The 16189-nt window shown below is 50.9% G+C and overlaps 1 protein-coding gene across 19 annotated transcripts in view; it reads left to right on the top strand.

The window, feature by feature from the left end:
- The window catches only part of ATP2B2 (ATPase plasma membrane Ca2+ transporting 2), a 392914-nt gene that overhangs the window by 324027 nt on the left and 52698 nt on the right, over positions 1-16189 (top strand). For 6 of the 19 annotated variants that reach the window (XM_035276289.3, XM_035276290.3, XM_035276295.3 and 3 more), the window contains 4 exons: positions 2413-2538; positions 10961-11002; positions 11842-12000; positions 14604-14818. In XM_035276289.3, coding sequence (XP_035132180.1) covers positions 2413-2538; positions 10961-11002; positions 11842-12000; positions 14604-14818 — 542 coding nt within the window. Of the gene's footprint in view, positions 1-2412; positions 2539-4316; positions 4350-5434; positions 5495-10960; positions 11003-11841; positions 12001-14603; positions 14819-16189 lie in introns of all 19 variants that reach the window. The other 13 variants (XM_035276294.3, XM_035276293.3, XM_035276297.3 and 10 more) reach the window with 3 other exon arrangements.

Genomic DNA, 16189 nt, shown 5'->3' with positions numbered 1-16189 from the left:
GTCTGAGCTCATTCTGTGGTCTCCACTGTGCCCTGCTGAGCGGGAATAAAAAGCACTGTCCTTCTGTCCTGGGAATGGCCAGAAAGCTTGCCATCAGAGATCTGGGTTCTGCACACCCCTTGTGTCATCCTTCATGACTTGGTTTCTGCATCTGTGCATTGACAGGTTGACATTTACCTGCCTGAAAGGGATCATGGGAGAGAGAGTGTCTGTCCCTCTGAAAGCCCTTTGAGATCCTGAGATCCTGGAGACTAAGAGGCTAGAGTGTTGCATGCACACACACACACACACACACACATGCATGCACAGGCACACACATTCAACATTGGGATATTGCTCAGATCCTAGAAGGAAAGGGACAGTGTGAATGATGCCACTTAAAAAGTAAAAACAGATTCCTTGCTTAAGGAAAGCTCTTTAGGTCCTGACTCAGAACCCTTCAACTCTTATTTTAGATACAATCGTAATGAGTTTCCTGACATGACTTCAAATCTGAAGCAAACCAAAACACAGTGAGAGATAAATTTTGCTGAAAAGAGGAAGTTGTGGTACCCAGTCATGAGAGGACAGAAAGAACTCTAAGAAGCAGAATTGAGTTCAAGAAGCAAGGCATAGCATATCAGAGTCACTGTTGTGGCTGTCAGGGCCCCTGTGATACTGTCTAGCTAGGCCAGGGTACAATTCTTACTCCCCCATTTGAGAAGGTAGTGTGTCCTGCATGGTAGACAGCTTTCTAATCAGAGTAGCAAAAAATAAAAACAGGAAAAAAAATTGTGTGCCTGAAGAGCCAAGCTTCCAGGATCCAAATCCTTCCAGCACCAGTCAAAGGACAAAGGACCAGCAGTGCCGCATTTCCTCTCTGCTAGCACTGGCCACTCATCCTGTGGAGGAGGCTTTGAGCAAGAGGTGAGGGAAAGGCATTCAGGTGGTCACTGTGAGCAAAGGCCAGGGGCTGACACGAAGGGCCAGTGAGCTGTGCATGCTCCAAGGGCATAGCTGCTGTCCACTTCCCAGACTGGGTCCCAGCCGCCCTCCTGGAGTCACCTTTGCTTCCCCAGTGAGGCCGTGGCTTCAGTGGGCTTTTTTTTTTCCAATTTTTACGATTATATTAATAGCAAAATACACATAACATGGAATTTACCATTTTAACCACTTTTAAGTGTACAGTTCAATGGCATTAAACATATTCACATTGTTGTGCAACTGTCACCACCACTCATCCCCAGAACTCTTCATCTTCCCAAATTGAAACTCTGCACCCATTAACACTACCTTTCATCTCCCTTCCCCAGCCCCTGGCACTCACCATTCTATGTTCTGGAGTCATATGGAATTTATGCTCCTTTCATGGCTGGCTCACTTACTTACTGCAGGGTTCTCAAGGTTCATCCATGTTGTAGCCTGTGTTCAAGTTTCTTTCTCTTTAAGGCGGAATACTATTCCATCGAGTGTATAGACCACATTTCTTTCCCCTCTGCAGCTTATCCTCCCTCTGAAGCCCTTGCTTTCTGTTGGACAAGTTGTTCTCTGAGCCTGCATGGTGGAGGGACTGCCAGCAACAAGACTCTCTCATCAAACAAAAGCTGACACTGAAGCCCCAAAAATAAATAAAAATAGAGCCAACCCTGACCAAAGGCCTCCTTCACCCCCCATAGCCACCCTTCCAGCCCCCAGAAAGAATTTCAGGCTCTTTGGAACCCAGCTGAGAAGTGTAAAGTTCCCGGAAAGAGGTTCTTAACCTTTCCTGCAGCATAGAGCCCTGGGGAGTCCAGTGTCATCATGCGCCACCCCGACTCCAAAGAAAACCTTGAAATGCATAAAGTGAAATGCACTGGATCACAAAGGAGATCAATTATATTGGCATAAGTAGAAAAATGTGTGGTATAGTGATGAGTGTACTTTATTAAAGCTGAATAACAAGATCTAGCTAGCAATTGCATAACCACCTTATTTATAAAATAGAGATGAGCACCAACAATGCTGCAATAACTGTAAAGTGATATGGAAAAAATCTAAAGAAAAAAATCTGTGATTTTTGTAATGTGTATAGTGGCATCATGGACTCCAGGACACTCCTGGAGTTTGTTGTCTATGTCTGTACGGCTGGGAAAGGACTGGGGAGAAGGAGACAGAAGGAGGAAGTGACCCACCAGGGCAGGTAGTAGGTGGTGGGCCTGGGGCTCTTTGGGGTACCTGAGAACTGATAGATAACAGTGTTTCCAGCCCAGCACTCTCCTGAGTTGAAAGCATCTTGAAAGGGCCCACCACACATACAGTGTCAATCTTAACCGTAGGTGGTACCCCATGACCTCAGCAAGCAAAGACCCAGGAGCTGAGACTTCATTTCTTCACTCCTTTGGGGAGAGGGCTTTAGCCATGCAATGGTAACTAGGCATTTGTCCCCCTTCCCAGGGACCCACGTGATGGAGGGCTCAGGAAGGATGTTGGTGACTGCTGTGGGTGTGAACTCTCAGACTGGCATCATCTTTACACTGCTGGGGGCTGGTGGTGAAGAGGAAGAGAAGAAAGACAAAAAAGGTAAGCCTAATCCCTTGCAGGCCAGGAGAGGAGCTCATAAAGCCACATTTTTTTGTTTGTTTGTTTATTTGTTCACTCAACAAAATAGTTATTGAGTGCCTTCTATGTCCACACCCTGTGCTGACAGCCACCTCATGCATCCTTAAGGCCTGCATGGGCCAGGTAGGCTCTGTCTGTTTCATCTCCAGGATCTTGTCCCAGTCTGTCTTGTCCAATCATGTCATGGAAGCCCCTCCTTCCACTCTGTGCCAAGCCAAGGATGCTGACCATGTTGTTGAGTCTCCACCCTCAAGTGGTAGAAGCAGCCAGCATCAATTGGTCCCTCATCACTCCAGTATTGAGTAGAAATCTCCACCCAAGCATATTCCTTCCAATATTGTCAACTCCACTGAGCAGAACTGAAAATCCACCCAGCACAGATTCATCTAAGACATGGGCAGAGGAGATTCTGGGAAAGGCAGCCAGATGCATGGCTTCAAATCAACTATTAAGAGTTTGCTCTCCAGTGCCCCCAGACCTGCCATCTTGTCTGAGTTCTGGTTCTTCCTCCTTCTTGGAAATAAGATTCCTTATTTACTGGTCTCTACTCAGTGTAGTAGACTAAGCGCCCAGGCCAAAAATGTCTCTCAGAACAGAGGAGGGATGCTCACACAAAAAGCTCAAGTCTCATTAGGCCAGGCACAAATCCAAAGGGCCAGGTTTCTGGTCCCAGCACAGCTGACTCCTTACCTGTCACCACACTTGGTCTCAGAGATAGCCCCCCTTTCACATTTTCAGTCTTTTGTCTCCTTCCTCAAGCTCTAGGGGAGGATCTGTGACATTCAGAACTTCTGGAATCCCAGAAGGTAGATGAGAGGACAGATGGCCACTCCCTGAGTTTTAGGGGCAGCCCTGCTCCCTCCAGCTCTCAGAGACCAATCAGGTACAAAGCTTAGGTCAAGATTGAAAGGTACTTGCTCATGAAGGCAAAACCCATTTTCTAGGGGGTCCCCTAAGATTATGTTGGCCCCTCGCAGCAGGAACAATGGAGCTGAGCTATGTTCTGGGAAATTAGGAGGCTAAAGCAAAGATGTGCTGAGGCTGAAACTGAGGAAAGGGTCCTGACCAAGAGTCCCAGAGAACATAAGGTGATTGTGCACATGCTGGGTTTGAATCTGTGGTCAGGATGGCTGAGCCCTATTCCACAATGCCAGCAGTTCGGCAGATCTGAGCAGGTAGGAGGGATGCAGCAATTTGTATCCATTGTCTTCACCTCACTGAGGCCTGGGTGAAGGGAAAACACCCGATTCTTCCATGGGCCAGATCTCTGGTGTTTAAAATGCCAGTAGGGCCAGATCTGTGGTTTTTAAAATACCAGTAAGAAGACAGGCCTCAGATGCCCCAGAAGCACAGTTTAGAGTCCTTCACTGAACATGCACCTGCACCCCAGTGAGATTGAGATGTCAGAAAACAGCCTGTGTGGAGAGAAGATGGTGGAATGTGGAGGGGACATGGCAGAGGAAGCCTGGGGGAACAGCCCAGTATCTCAGGCCACCATGAGCAGCATGACCTCAGCTGGGCACCCTCTGCCCTCCCATCTCATCACCTCCACTAGGGACATTGCTTAGAGCCCACCAGCCACATGTCCCCATTTCAGGATGACCCTAGGTGTGTGGCCATGTGTGTAAGCGTGTGTGTGTGTGTGTGTGTGTGTGTGCGTGCACGCGCGCACACGCGCACGCATGGGCAGATAAGGCTGTGTGCTTCTTCATTAACATGTCTCAAAAATCATCACACAGGTGTGAAGAAGGGGGATGGCCTTCAGCTACCAGGTACAGTAAGACACCCTGAGGGTAGATGGGCTTTTAGAAATAGCAGCAGGCTTTGGCCACTGGGCCCTGCCCCTAGACCACCAGCACACAGCTGGAGGAGGCCACATGCCTGTGGGTGGCTCCACCCCCCCAGACCCTCCTCTGCACCCTCGAATGATGCCAGCCCTGTGGGTCAAGCCAACACCCCACTCTACCCTCTTGCCCTTACAGTGCCTCATCCTACTGGCCAATGCCAAGTGGCACCACCACCATCTCCACACCACCCTCAGCCCTGCATACCAGCACACAAAGCTTGCTCACCATCACAGGACCCCTCCAGCCCCTGCTCTCCCCACCAGCACCCCCGGGGAGCCCATGCCCTCACACAACAGTGTGGTTCACCCAGTGGGGCCTCTTCCCTCTCCTGCCCATAGAACACTATTCCCCAACCCCAAGAAAGAGCAAAGGGTGTGAATTTAGCCATCACATATCACTTTTAATTTCTAAATTAAGAAAAATTCACTAGTGCCTTTTCTGTCTCATACAAAATGCAACATACTTGATGTCACCTTTTAAATTTGGGGGGCATCTCACATGAGGGTTCCCAAAGCAGTCTCTGGAATGCCAGTTAGGGAAGGAGGCAGTGGCCTGAATCAAGGGCGTGAATCCAGTTAAGTCAAAGTAATTGTCATTAGCAAATGTTCTGCCAGAACAGAACACCCTGGTATCCAGAGACGGTGGTCATGGCGGTCTGCACCCACACGGCACTGCCTGTGAATATTTTTCCACTCCTGGCCAGATTCCCTCATTTTGTGGAACCCTCTCTGCCAGGGGACTCTCCTGAGCACCATCCCACCTAACCTTCCTGGTCATCCGCCATGCTTTATTTGAAAGACCCTTCATGTCTGAGTTTCTCCCCTCGACCTCTGCGGCATCTCTATGGAACATTTCACCCCCACCTCAAATTTGAGTTTCTTGGTTTCCAGTAGAGGATTTTTTTTTAAGAATAGAGTCATGTTATCTCCCCACAAGTGGGTTCATGTCTTTGTTGTTGTTGCTTTTCTCCATTGTGACACTGCATTTTCATCCCTCCCACCCCCCTGCAGCAGCAGACGGTGCAGCAGCTTCAAATGCTGCAGATAGTGCGAATGCCAGCCTAGTCAATGGTATGTCTCCCACGGCGAGCTCCTGGTCGTGGTTGGATGGGTGTCTCTCCCCCACCCCAACTCTGGGCTTTCTTTCCTTGTTCTGGACTGCACAGATCTCGGATGTGCATGGGCCGCTGGGACAGTCACCCTCTCACATGGGGCAGGCGCTTAAGACAGGAGCCACAGCCGGAGAGTCAGCTCTGCACCCTGTCAGCCTTGCAGCTGCCAAAAAGGTGCTGGCTCCTGCTGGGCCCTTGACCCCCAATGGAGCCCAGACAAGGGACAAGACTTTGGCTTCAGATTGGCTCCCAAGAAGCAGCATCCCACCCGGCGTGGCCCTTTCCTAAGCGTGTTCCTGGCCCTGGCTTTGGGAAGAAGGCCTGGGGTCAGGACTTGGGCTGAAGCTGGCATCTGGGTCCCCAGCAAAGGCTCCGGCCCTCAACTCTAAAATTTCCTCGAGGCAAGGGGACCCAGGTCGAGATTCAGCTCCTTGGCCCTGTCTCGCAGCATGGCTGAGCCACCAGTAAACATTTCTTCCTCTTCTCTTTCACGGAGCCAACGGGCAGGGGGTTCGCTTGGGCTCGGGCCTGGTTCTGTTCCTCGGATGTGGACTGGTGTTTCTTGCTGTTGCCTGTGCTGGAGCGTTTGTCCTGGGTCTCAGGGGTGGAGGGTGGGGTAAAGGGGCTGCCACTGTGTACTGGGGTCTGCATCTTAACCTTCTTACACACAGGCAGGAAGAAATTCCATTCACTTGCCCCAAAGCCTTTAGATTTCAGATTTCTATCCCCTCCTGGCTTCAGAGCAACAGACAAGGCTTCTGTTTACTCAGATGCCACCCCTCTCCCCAAATTAGGTAACATAATAGTCCCCCAGACTGCTCCTGAACTGCCAAGAACCATTAGGGCTCCATCATGAAAACATGATGAGGGACTATTATGTTACCTAATGAAAACATGATGGAACCATGATGGCTGGGAGCCCCAGAGAAGCCTAGGGCAGGGGAAAATCTTTTTCCCACCCTCTCTGCATACTAGGCACTGGGCTATGGGTTTCTCAACCATTGTATCATTCACTCCTCACCACTACTACAAAATGTAAAGACTTGTTCCCCACAGCCTCCCATCCCCTGCCTTAGACCTCTGCCCAAGCCACCTGCATTCAAAGTGACCAATGATGGAAGCACCTAGTAGGTGTCAGGGCTGAGTAAGGTACTTCTGTGAGCAGTGCCTTGCCAAGAAGGACTAATTCTGGCATGAGTCTATTTCAGGCACAGGAGGAAGAAGGACAGCTTGGGGAGTGGGAGGTGTCATGCCTCAGGGAGGGGTGGCTGAGGGTGACAAGGAGAACCCATGTGGGCAAATCCATGGCTGGAAGAGAAGGAACCCGGAGGGGGCACCCACTTCCCCCACGGCAGTGAGCCTGCTGAGCTTTGTGAACATACAGACCCCATCCAGGCTGGCCAGTCCCAGAAGAAAAGGCAGTTTCACCTCCAAACTGCAGCAGAAAACCCCAAATATCCCAAGAAAAATGGCAGGAAAGATGGGAAACTTTCATTTCTTGATCACCTACAGTATACCAGGCAAGGTTGAAAGCATTTCATGTTCACTGTCTCATTTAATCCTCGTGACAACCCCATAATATGGGTTTTATTGTCCCCACTTTAAAGATGAGGAGACTGAGGCTCAAGGAGACCAAGACACTAGCCTAAGGTCACAGAACTAAAAAGTAGCAGAGCTGGGATTTGAACCCAGAACCCAGACCTGACTGGCTCTAAAGTGTGTGCTTCTCCTCCTGATCCAGGATTTCCCAGTGGAGTATGTCTTGTAAGTTTCACAAGGATGTTAAGAGGTCTTCACCCCAAGAAAATGATTCTGTAGTCAAAAATGTTTAAGAACCACTGGATTGAATTGGTCTCTTCCTGGTTATAGGACTGCTTAAAGCCTTGACTATGCTGGTGTGTAGTAGAGAGTTACTGAGTCACACAGAGTTTCCTAGGCTTATTTGACTGTAAGACATTTCCTGGCTGAATCCTGTGGGATTGGTGTGCCCTGTAATATACTCAGGGAAACAATGCTCTAAACCATTGCTATTCAAAATGTGATCACAGGACCCACAGCCTATGTATCTCCTGGGAGCTCCTTAGAAAAGCAGACTCTCAGACCCCACCCCAGACCAACTGAAGGGGAATCCACATTTTAACAGGCTTTCCAGACTCCAGGTGAGAGCACATCACAGTTGAAGAGGCACAAGGCGGAGCCTTGCTGATTGAGAGGGGATTAAGTGTTCTTTCCCCTCCTTCCTCTGAGCCAAATCACAGTGACTTGGATATGGGGGGAAAAAAAAACAAAATAGGGTGCCAATATTCCCTTTGACCCTGCTCTCCCAAGCCCCCAACCAAAAGATGGATGTGGTCCATTCATCTTGGAAGCATTATGATTGCCATTATTATTTATTTTTCTTTTACACTTAATAATGTATCACTATGTAATACATGACCTGTAATCATGGTTATGATCACATTTAATTATACATCATGAGGCTGGGCACAGTGGCTCATGCCTATAATCCCAGTACTTTGAGAGGCAGAGGCGGGTGGATTGCTTGAGGTCAGGAGTTGGAGACTAGCCTGGGCAACATGGTAAAACTCTGTCTCTACTAAAAATACAATACACACACACACACACACACACACACACAGTAGCTGGGCATGGTAGTGAGCACCTGTAATCCCAGACTGGGCAACAGTAATAATAATACATCACTACTAACTCCCAACGTTTACACAGTGCTTTTCTAGTGCCTTTCATAAACACCACCTTGGTGGACATCAGCCCATGTCACAGAGGAGAAAAGCACAGGAAAGAGAAGTGGTATTTCCCAAGTCTCCCTCCAGCCAGTGATCTGTCTCCCTATAAGCTCCCTAAGGTCACCTTACCAGCAATTCTCCTAATCCATGCACTTCACACCCATGCCCCTTGTGATGCACAGAAAGAATAGACCAATTTGGAAAAGGTGCATCTGATTCCAGACACAGAGAAAGGCCTCTGAGACCCCGCCTGAGAGCTCCATCTTGGACCCCATCCCTAACTGTCCTGAAATACAGTTCATCTTCAGATCCCACATGGAGCCAAAGCTGGCTTTTCCACCATAGTTCAGCCCCAGGTGAGCACCAGTGTGGCCTAGGAGAGCCCCAGATAAGTCCCTCACTTCTGAGAAACCAGGCCATCTGTGCCTCAGCACTCCCAGAACATCCCTCCCTTCCTCCAACATACGCATTGGTGATTATTTTTCTGACCACATGTTCACTATGGAAATAAAAGAGGAAATTGCTAGCTGGGCTTAATGAGTGCATCTGATAATGTGCAATGCAAATGAAAGCCCCTTTGAGCCTTCTAAAACCAGCTATTGAAGTGGCGCCCCCTGGTGCCCCTGAGCCCAGTTAGTGAAATTATTTTAGAAAATAAAAATAATTGTTGTTATTCATTCCTGCTTACTCTAAAAAGCTTTTTTCTCTTGTGTTTCAGTAGAAAGAATTTTACAACAGAGACACAGGGAGTCTTTCACTTTAAAGTCCAGGGTGGGCAACTGATCCTTTGCCATGGGAGGCCATGGGAATAGCTCTGCACTTACCTTGGACAGACAGTGCTGGGTGAGGTTCGGGGAAGCCACTTCTTCCTTCTGAGTCACTCAGAAAGTGGGCACAGTGACAGTGAGGAACTAATCCTGCAGCCATGGGGTTATTCCGAGGATACTACTAAATGCAGGCTGCCTCTGAACTTGCCTTGGCCTCAGTTTCCCCATCGAGAAAATGAGAATGATGAAAATCTCTCCTGCCCCACCTTGCAGGGATACTGGGAAGACTGACAAGAGATGACACTTGCAAAAGCCCTTTGAAACTGTAAAAGGCTGAACCGTGCAAGTGGTTATTAGGAAGGTAACTTTGGGGCACTCTGGGAGGTGAATGTCTCATCCTGCTTTATGAAAGTGGAAGCTGATGAGGTTGGGAGATATAGAGCCAGCAGCTAGTTGGTGGCAAACTGAAGACTTCAGGAACCCTGTCCCAGCAGTGCTGCCTCAACTCCCTTCCCCTGGGCTCAGAGGTGCTGAGGGGTGTTGTTCATGGTCTCCCCAACAGCAGCTTCTGGAGAAGCAATGGCAGGACAGAAGTAAGCACGCACTTTGGGGCCAGCTCTCCATTTACCCATTGAGACCCAAGCAGGACATCTCCCTCTCTAAGCCTCAGTTTCTCATCTGTAAATGGGTATAATACAAGCACACCCTTCATAGGTGAGGCTGTGGTGAGGATTAGATGGAATCTCGGAGCCTATGTGTATGCCCAGCACGTGGTGGGTTGTCCGGGAATGTGAGCTGTGAGAATCAACATTGCAGCCATCATTCAAGGGTGTCCAGCCTTCTCAGACCCCTCCCCAGGGTGTGAGGCCTGTAGGCAGAGCAGGCAGAGCTCCAGATGAGCATGCAGGCCCAGTGGACAGGAGGGTGCTGATGAAGGCAGGTGTGCTAGGCAAGAGGCCACCAGTACCCACACTGCACACTCAGCCCACAAGCTCCTGGCCAAGGCTGGGGTGGAAGCCTCCCAGGCAACTCTGATGAGTGGGAGGGGGCAGATGCAGCACCAGGCCCTGGTATGGGATAGGGTGCCCACCGACACTACTTATCCTGCTGCTGTAGCCTGAGCCATAGCCCTACCAAGGGGCCAGCAATTCCCTTGAAAACCAGGGCACTTTCACCAAAACCCCAGCCACACTTGGGGTCCCTCATATACCACCATGGGGGCCCCTGCTCACTCTTTGTTCTGGTCACTCTCAGAGGTGTTGGGCAAGGGGTCATCACTGGGTGGCTTCACACTCTTCAGGAGGAGAAAGAGAAAGAATCTCCCCTCTTGAAGCCCAAAACTAAGGAACACATTGACCTCAGTGCCTTGTCCAAACTCCTCTCCATTCTAGAAACTCTCTCTCTCTCTCTCTCAATCTCTCTCTCTCCCCCCCTCCCCCACCTCATCTGCCTATTCTCTCTTATGGGAAAATGAAAAGAACATAACTGAACAAGTTTCCCTTTGCCTTCTCTCAACCCAGAAAACACCAAATCAGTCACAAAAGGCTTGGTGTGGGGCCTGAGGGCTTCTCTGCTGCCTCCCCCAGCAGACTCTTGTCCCCTGCATCCTCTGATACTGCCCTTTGATCTGTAATACGTTCAGGGCCAAAAGTATTCCAACAGGAACCTCCCTCCTGAGCCCCCTAGAGAATCCGGAATTGCCCAGCTGGCAGGCCCCACAGCTAAGGTGGTGGCCAGGCCTGCTCCTGCTTCAGGAGCCTCCCCAGCCTGCATCCTCTCACACAGAGGGATGCAGTCAGCACGGCCCTCCCTCCATCTGTGACATTAATGTCCGTGGCCTGTTGCGTCTTCATGATGACCGACCGTGTGTTGTCTGTTCTCTGTTGTCTGTTAAAATTTTTTGTCGTGTAGGTAAAATGCAGGATGGCAATGTGGACGCCAGCCAGAGCAAAGGTAACCCTTTCATATTAACCGGCGTGTGTGTTCCCTGAGGCCCCTCCCCACTGGCTCTGAGGGTCACATCAGAGACAGAGACTGGTGGGGCCAGAGGCAGACACATCCACCCCTGCAGGTGTCTGACGACCTTGGGGGTGTAGCTGTGATTCACATGGTGCCAGGCCAAATAAAAAGGTGTCCACCGGTGAGGAGGGGGCCACCCACGGGCCAGCATCTCCCCAGCCTTTGAACTCTGCTGCCCATTCAGCTGAAGACTTTGAGATCCTTAGAGGCTGAGGGGTAGAGAGTTTGGCTCAGTCTCTGTCCAAAGGGTCATAGGCCCTCCAGTCCATCCTGCATGGAAGAGGCCACACCAACTGGGATGGCAACTTGGCTCCCCTGGCCGCCCTCTACCTTTTCAGCCTCCTTTTTTGTCCCTCCTGTCTGGTGGCTACTTAATATTCCACAACAGTTCCCAAAGGCCACCTGAATAGAGCCCAAGCCTGTCTATCTTGGCTGAATATGGGAAAGGACAAGGGACCACCTGGGGTAGGACCCACAGGCTTGTTCAGACTGAGAGGGGGTTCTAGGGTAACAGCATCAGTCCCTGCTGTATCCCGGATTCCAGGTCCAAGGCAGGGAGTGCCACTAGGATCCATAGCTCCAGCTAGAAGACGCAGGCCCCCTGTCACAGGACTTCTGCGCCAGCCATGCGGGGCTCAGGCTGGGCAGTCAGCACCTCCCCTGGGTAGGCATGGGTGGGTGCCAGTGTCCCCACCCTGTAAGCTGACGTGTGTGTGTGTGTGTGTGTGTCTGTGTATCTGTGTGTGTACACATGCATGCTCTGCCCCCTGCAGCCAAACAGCAGGACGGGGCAGCCGCCATGGAGATGCAGCCCCTCAAGAGTGCCGAGGGCGGCGACGCCGACGACAGGAAGAAGGCCAGCATGCACAAGAAGGAGAAGTCCGTGCTGCAGGGCAAGCTCACCAAGCTGGCTGTGCAAATCGGGAAGGCGGGTGAGTGCAGTGGGTGGGAGGCGGGGCACAGGGCTCACAGGAGGACCCCAGGCAGAGCCCTGCCCCAAGCTGGGTCTGTTACCTCATCTGCAAAGTGGGGGGCTTGAATGAGTGCCTAAAGCCCACCCAGAAGTCCACAGTGAGTCCTGTGTACAGTAGGCCCTCTATTAGCATTCAGTGACATAGAAGAGTGACACTCAAAGCCCAGGCTCTGGTGGCAGATGGCCTGCATTCTTGTCTGGCAATGGCCATGAAAACTTGGGAAAATAACTTCTCCTAGCTCTGAGCCTCCATATCCTCACCTGTAAAATGAGGACAGTAGCTGTCCCCACTTCACAGATTGCTGTGGGAGTTAAAGGAGGCTCTGCATACAAAGCATTAGCACTTGGCAGGTGCGGTGGCTGGAGAGTGGGCAGGGCCTGGAGTTCTAAGCAGCACAGACTTTATCCTGAGGACAGTGGGAGCCATGGAAGAGACTTGAGCAGAGGTGGGAAGGAATGGGTTTGGGTTTTATCATGACCACCCTGGCCACAGTGCAGAGGAAAAACTGAAGAGGTTGAGGAACAGTGCCAGGAGCACAGGGAGAAGCCCATGGTCTGAGCCCCAGCACAACAAACGGGGCATCCCGACTAAAGTGGTAACTGCAGGTGATGGCTGGTGACGGCCCCTCTGGCCCAGCTGCAAAGTGAGCCCCTGACACTCTGGCACGGCCTAGGCTTCCCTCCCAGGTAAGGAGGTAGTAAACGCCAAGGCCTTCCCACCTGGCTGCTCAATCCTTTGTGGCTGTCTCCCTAGCTCTAGTTACAGACACCACGGTGTTGGGAAGGGAAACAGATTACAGGCTTGGCTGTCTATATTTAAACTTGGGGGACTGGTGACGGCTCCCGGCTGCTGGGAGCTTGGCTTCCCGCCCCTGCCACTGTCAAGACAGAGTTGGAGCTGGCTCTGAGGCTCCACAGCTGGAGGTGGGGTGGAGAGCTATGGGCCCGGGGATTTCCTCTATCCTCCATCCTGCCATTTCCATCGTCACAGGTAGAATATTCCATGGAAACATGGCACTGACACAGCAGGGAACTAGGCGATGAGAACAACCCCGTGGCCTTCAAAGTCCTCACTCCCCTCCTTCTTGCACTTTGGCTCTGCCAAGAATGGAGTTCCCAGTCAAGCACTCCTGGGTTCACAGCCCATCTCTGCCCCTCTCTTGGGCTGAATTCCCTGAGATGAGTAGGCAGGGGATCTATTGATGGGGTGCTCTCAGGTGAGACCTACAGGAGGCACAGGTCCAGGCCAGGGGAGAAGCCAGAGACAGCTGAGATTTCCAGAGAACTCCTGGCCTCTCCTGATCCGATGGGAGCTCTGGAGCAGCCCAAATCTATCCCTGCCCTACTCTGCTCAAACTTCCTCCATGGCTCACACTGTCCTCAGGATAAAATCCATGCTGCCCAGAACTCTAGGGTCTGTCCTACGTCAAAGCATGGTTGGGCTTTGGGACTCCCGTGTCAGCCACTGGATGGTGGCCATCAGGTTGAGATAGGAGTGCATTCCCAGGCACTTCCCGACAAAGGGACTCCAGTCACCTTAGCAGGCTCCTCCTCTGTGAGAGGCTGCAGGTGTGAGCAGTATCTGCAGCACATGCAGTAGCACCTGTAGCAGATGGGAAATGGGCATGCGTGATGGTACTAGTGGTCGCCGTGCCCATGCCTGAGGGGTCGCCATACCCCAGGGGATCAGGACAGGTCCCCAACTGCGTTTCTACAGTTATAGCATCTCTCTCACCTGTGACTGCAAGTCACCTCCCCTCTCTGAGCCTCAGTTTCCCCATTCAAAAAAGCTGCATGCTGTTTCCTCTACCTAGAATGTTCTTCCCCCAGGTCACCATGCAATGGTGTCTGTTCAAATGTCACCTCCTCTAAGAAGACTTCCCTGGCCACCCTAGCTAAAGTAACCACTCCCTACCCCCGACCATGTCACTTTCTATCACGTCATCCTGGCCTTTTTCTTCATAGTGTGTAGCCATCTCTGAAATTGTCTCGTTCGTGTATTTGTTTATTTTATTTGTTTGTTTTTTGTCTTCCTCCTCCTCTAGAGTGTCAGCTCCTCAAGGGCTGGAACTCTTGTCTTCTTTGCTTCTAGGTCCCTAGTTCCCAAACTAGGAACTAAGATGTGCCTGGCATATCATAGGTACTCAAAAGATATTTGTCGAGTAAATAAATAAATAAATGATAGGAACTTCACATCATTATTGTGTGAAAGCTCTATGCAAACCATTCCTCATTTATTCACACAGTCACTCGGCACGCATCTCTTGAGCACCTACTATGTGTCACGCACTGTGCTGGGCACTTTGCATGTATTATCACATTTGAGCCTTACAAAATCCCAGGGAGGAAATATGAATCCTCATTGTACAGAGCAGGAGACTGAGGCTCGGTGAGGATCAAGGTCTCAAGAACTTGTCACAGGTCACAAAGCAAGGAGTGCCAGAGCTGGGAGGTGAGCTGGGGTCAACCTGACCCCAGAGCTCTTTCAGCCAAAGGTTTAGTCCACACCACCCATGGCCCCCACTTCCGGGAACCCCCGAGCATGTGTCCCTCACATTGCAGGCTTGGTAATGTCAGCCATCACAGTGATCATCCTGGTGCTCTACTTCACTGTGGACACCTTCGTGGTCAACAAGAAGCCGTGGCTGCCTGAGTGCACACCCGTCTACGTGCAGTACTTTGTCAAGTTCTTCATCATTGGCGTGACAGTGCTGGTGGTCGCCGTGCCCGAGGGGCTCCCTCTGGCTGTCACCATCTCGCTGGCCTACTCAGTGAAGGTGAGAGGGAAGGAGAGCAGGACCAGCCAGCTGATGCAGCTGCAGCTGGGGGTCTGGGGGGACTGTTGGGGCAAGTGCTGGGGTTGGGAGGCGAACAAAGAAGCCCACAGACACACTTGGAGCTCAGAAAAAGAATGTATGCAGGACCCCAAAACTCTGACGCTTTTGTAGAGTCCAGGGGCCTGTGGCAAACCAGGGAGCCATACCCTGGCTGAAGAAGCAGCCATTATTCAGCCTGGCTACACCCCACCTGGCAAGGGTGCAGGCCCAGAACTGCCACATTGTCACCTTTTTCCAAGAGAAGCTAGAAATCTGGACGTCGTCTAAACTCTCACAATTTTTATACATCGATAATCAAAGCAAATTTTTTTTAAAGTAATAAAGACATCACCATGCAAGGCAAAACTCATCCTTACTCTGCCAAATTTATGCACGAGTCTGGCGGTCTCAGTCGTAGACCCATCGGGTAACCGTAGTGCTTGTAAAACTAATCTCAGAGGTGGTTTCCTAAAGTGGGAGGGGTAAGCCGAACACGAAAAGGAAGTCTGATTTCATGGAAGCCTCTTCCCCTTGGGAAAGAGGCTAAAAGTATGAGAAATGTTAAAGCAGTTAAATGAAGACCTGGGGCCATGAATGTTTTCTGGGGAAGCTTGGTCTGGGACCTTTCTAAGCACTCCCCTGATGGCAGAGCCACACCTCTACCTGCACCCAGGCCATGGCTGTCTGCAGAGCCCAGTCACTGTGAGTCTGACCCTACTTGGGCCAACCCCAAGTTCTCACACCCAGGTCTCATTTTCTTCCCTTCGCCCCACGTTTTCTCCACATAGAAGGGCCGAGTGTAGGGCTCCTGTTTCCCAGCACCCCATGCCGGAATGTCCCTGCGAGGGTGGAGGCGTGGCCATGTTTATAAACAAGGTATTCACTCTGAGAAATTGGCAAAGCCTCGGGAGGGCATGGTGAGCGTCAGTTTCCAAGCTGGAATTTGGGCTGGGCTCTCCGATGTAATTTCATACAGAAAAGAGATCTCCAGACAGGTGCCAGAAAGTGGCAGTTCTGTGTAACGAATACGGCCCTTATCTTCTTCCTGTTTTAGGGTTCTTGAAGAAACTCCATCCCCACAAACCAAAGCCCAAACAGGTCACAACAAGAGGCTACTTTTGGACCCGGGGCCAGCAGGGGGTGACTGTTATACACCCATGAGTAGGGGGCCTGGTCCACAGTCACTTCACTGAGCCTGGGGATATCCTTGAAAGTTGCACAGAGCTGGTTTGGGAGAATCATAGACAGATGCTCTTAGGTCTCTGTGCCTTCTGCAGTTCATCTCTCTGGCACCCAGTACCTTTGCTCATCTTAGATAGTGTTACTTGTACA

The sequence above is a fragment of the Callithrix jacchus genome, chromosome 15 (assembly GCF_049354715.1).
Source record: "Callithrix jacchus isolate 240 chromosome 15, calJac240_pri, whole genome shotgun sequence".
NCBI lineage: Eukaryota > Metazoa > Chordata > Mammalia > Primates > Cebidae > Callithrix > Callithrix jacchus.
Note: the sequence above shows the minus strand (reverse complement) of the source record. Positions and strands in the feature narration are given on the sequence as shown.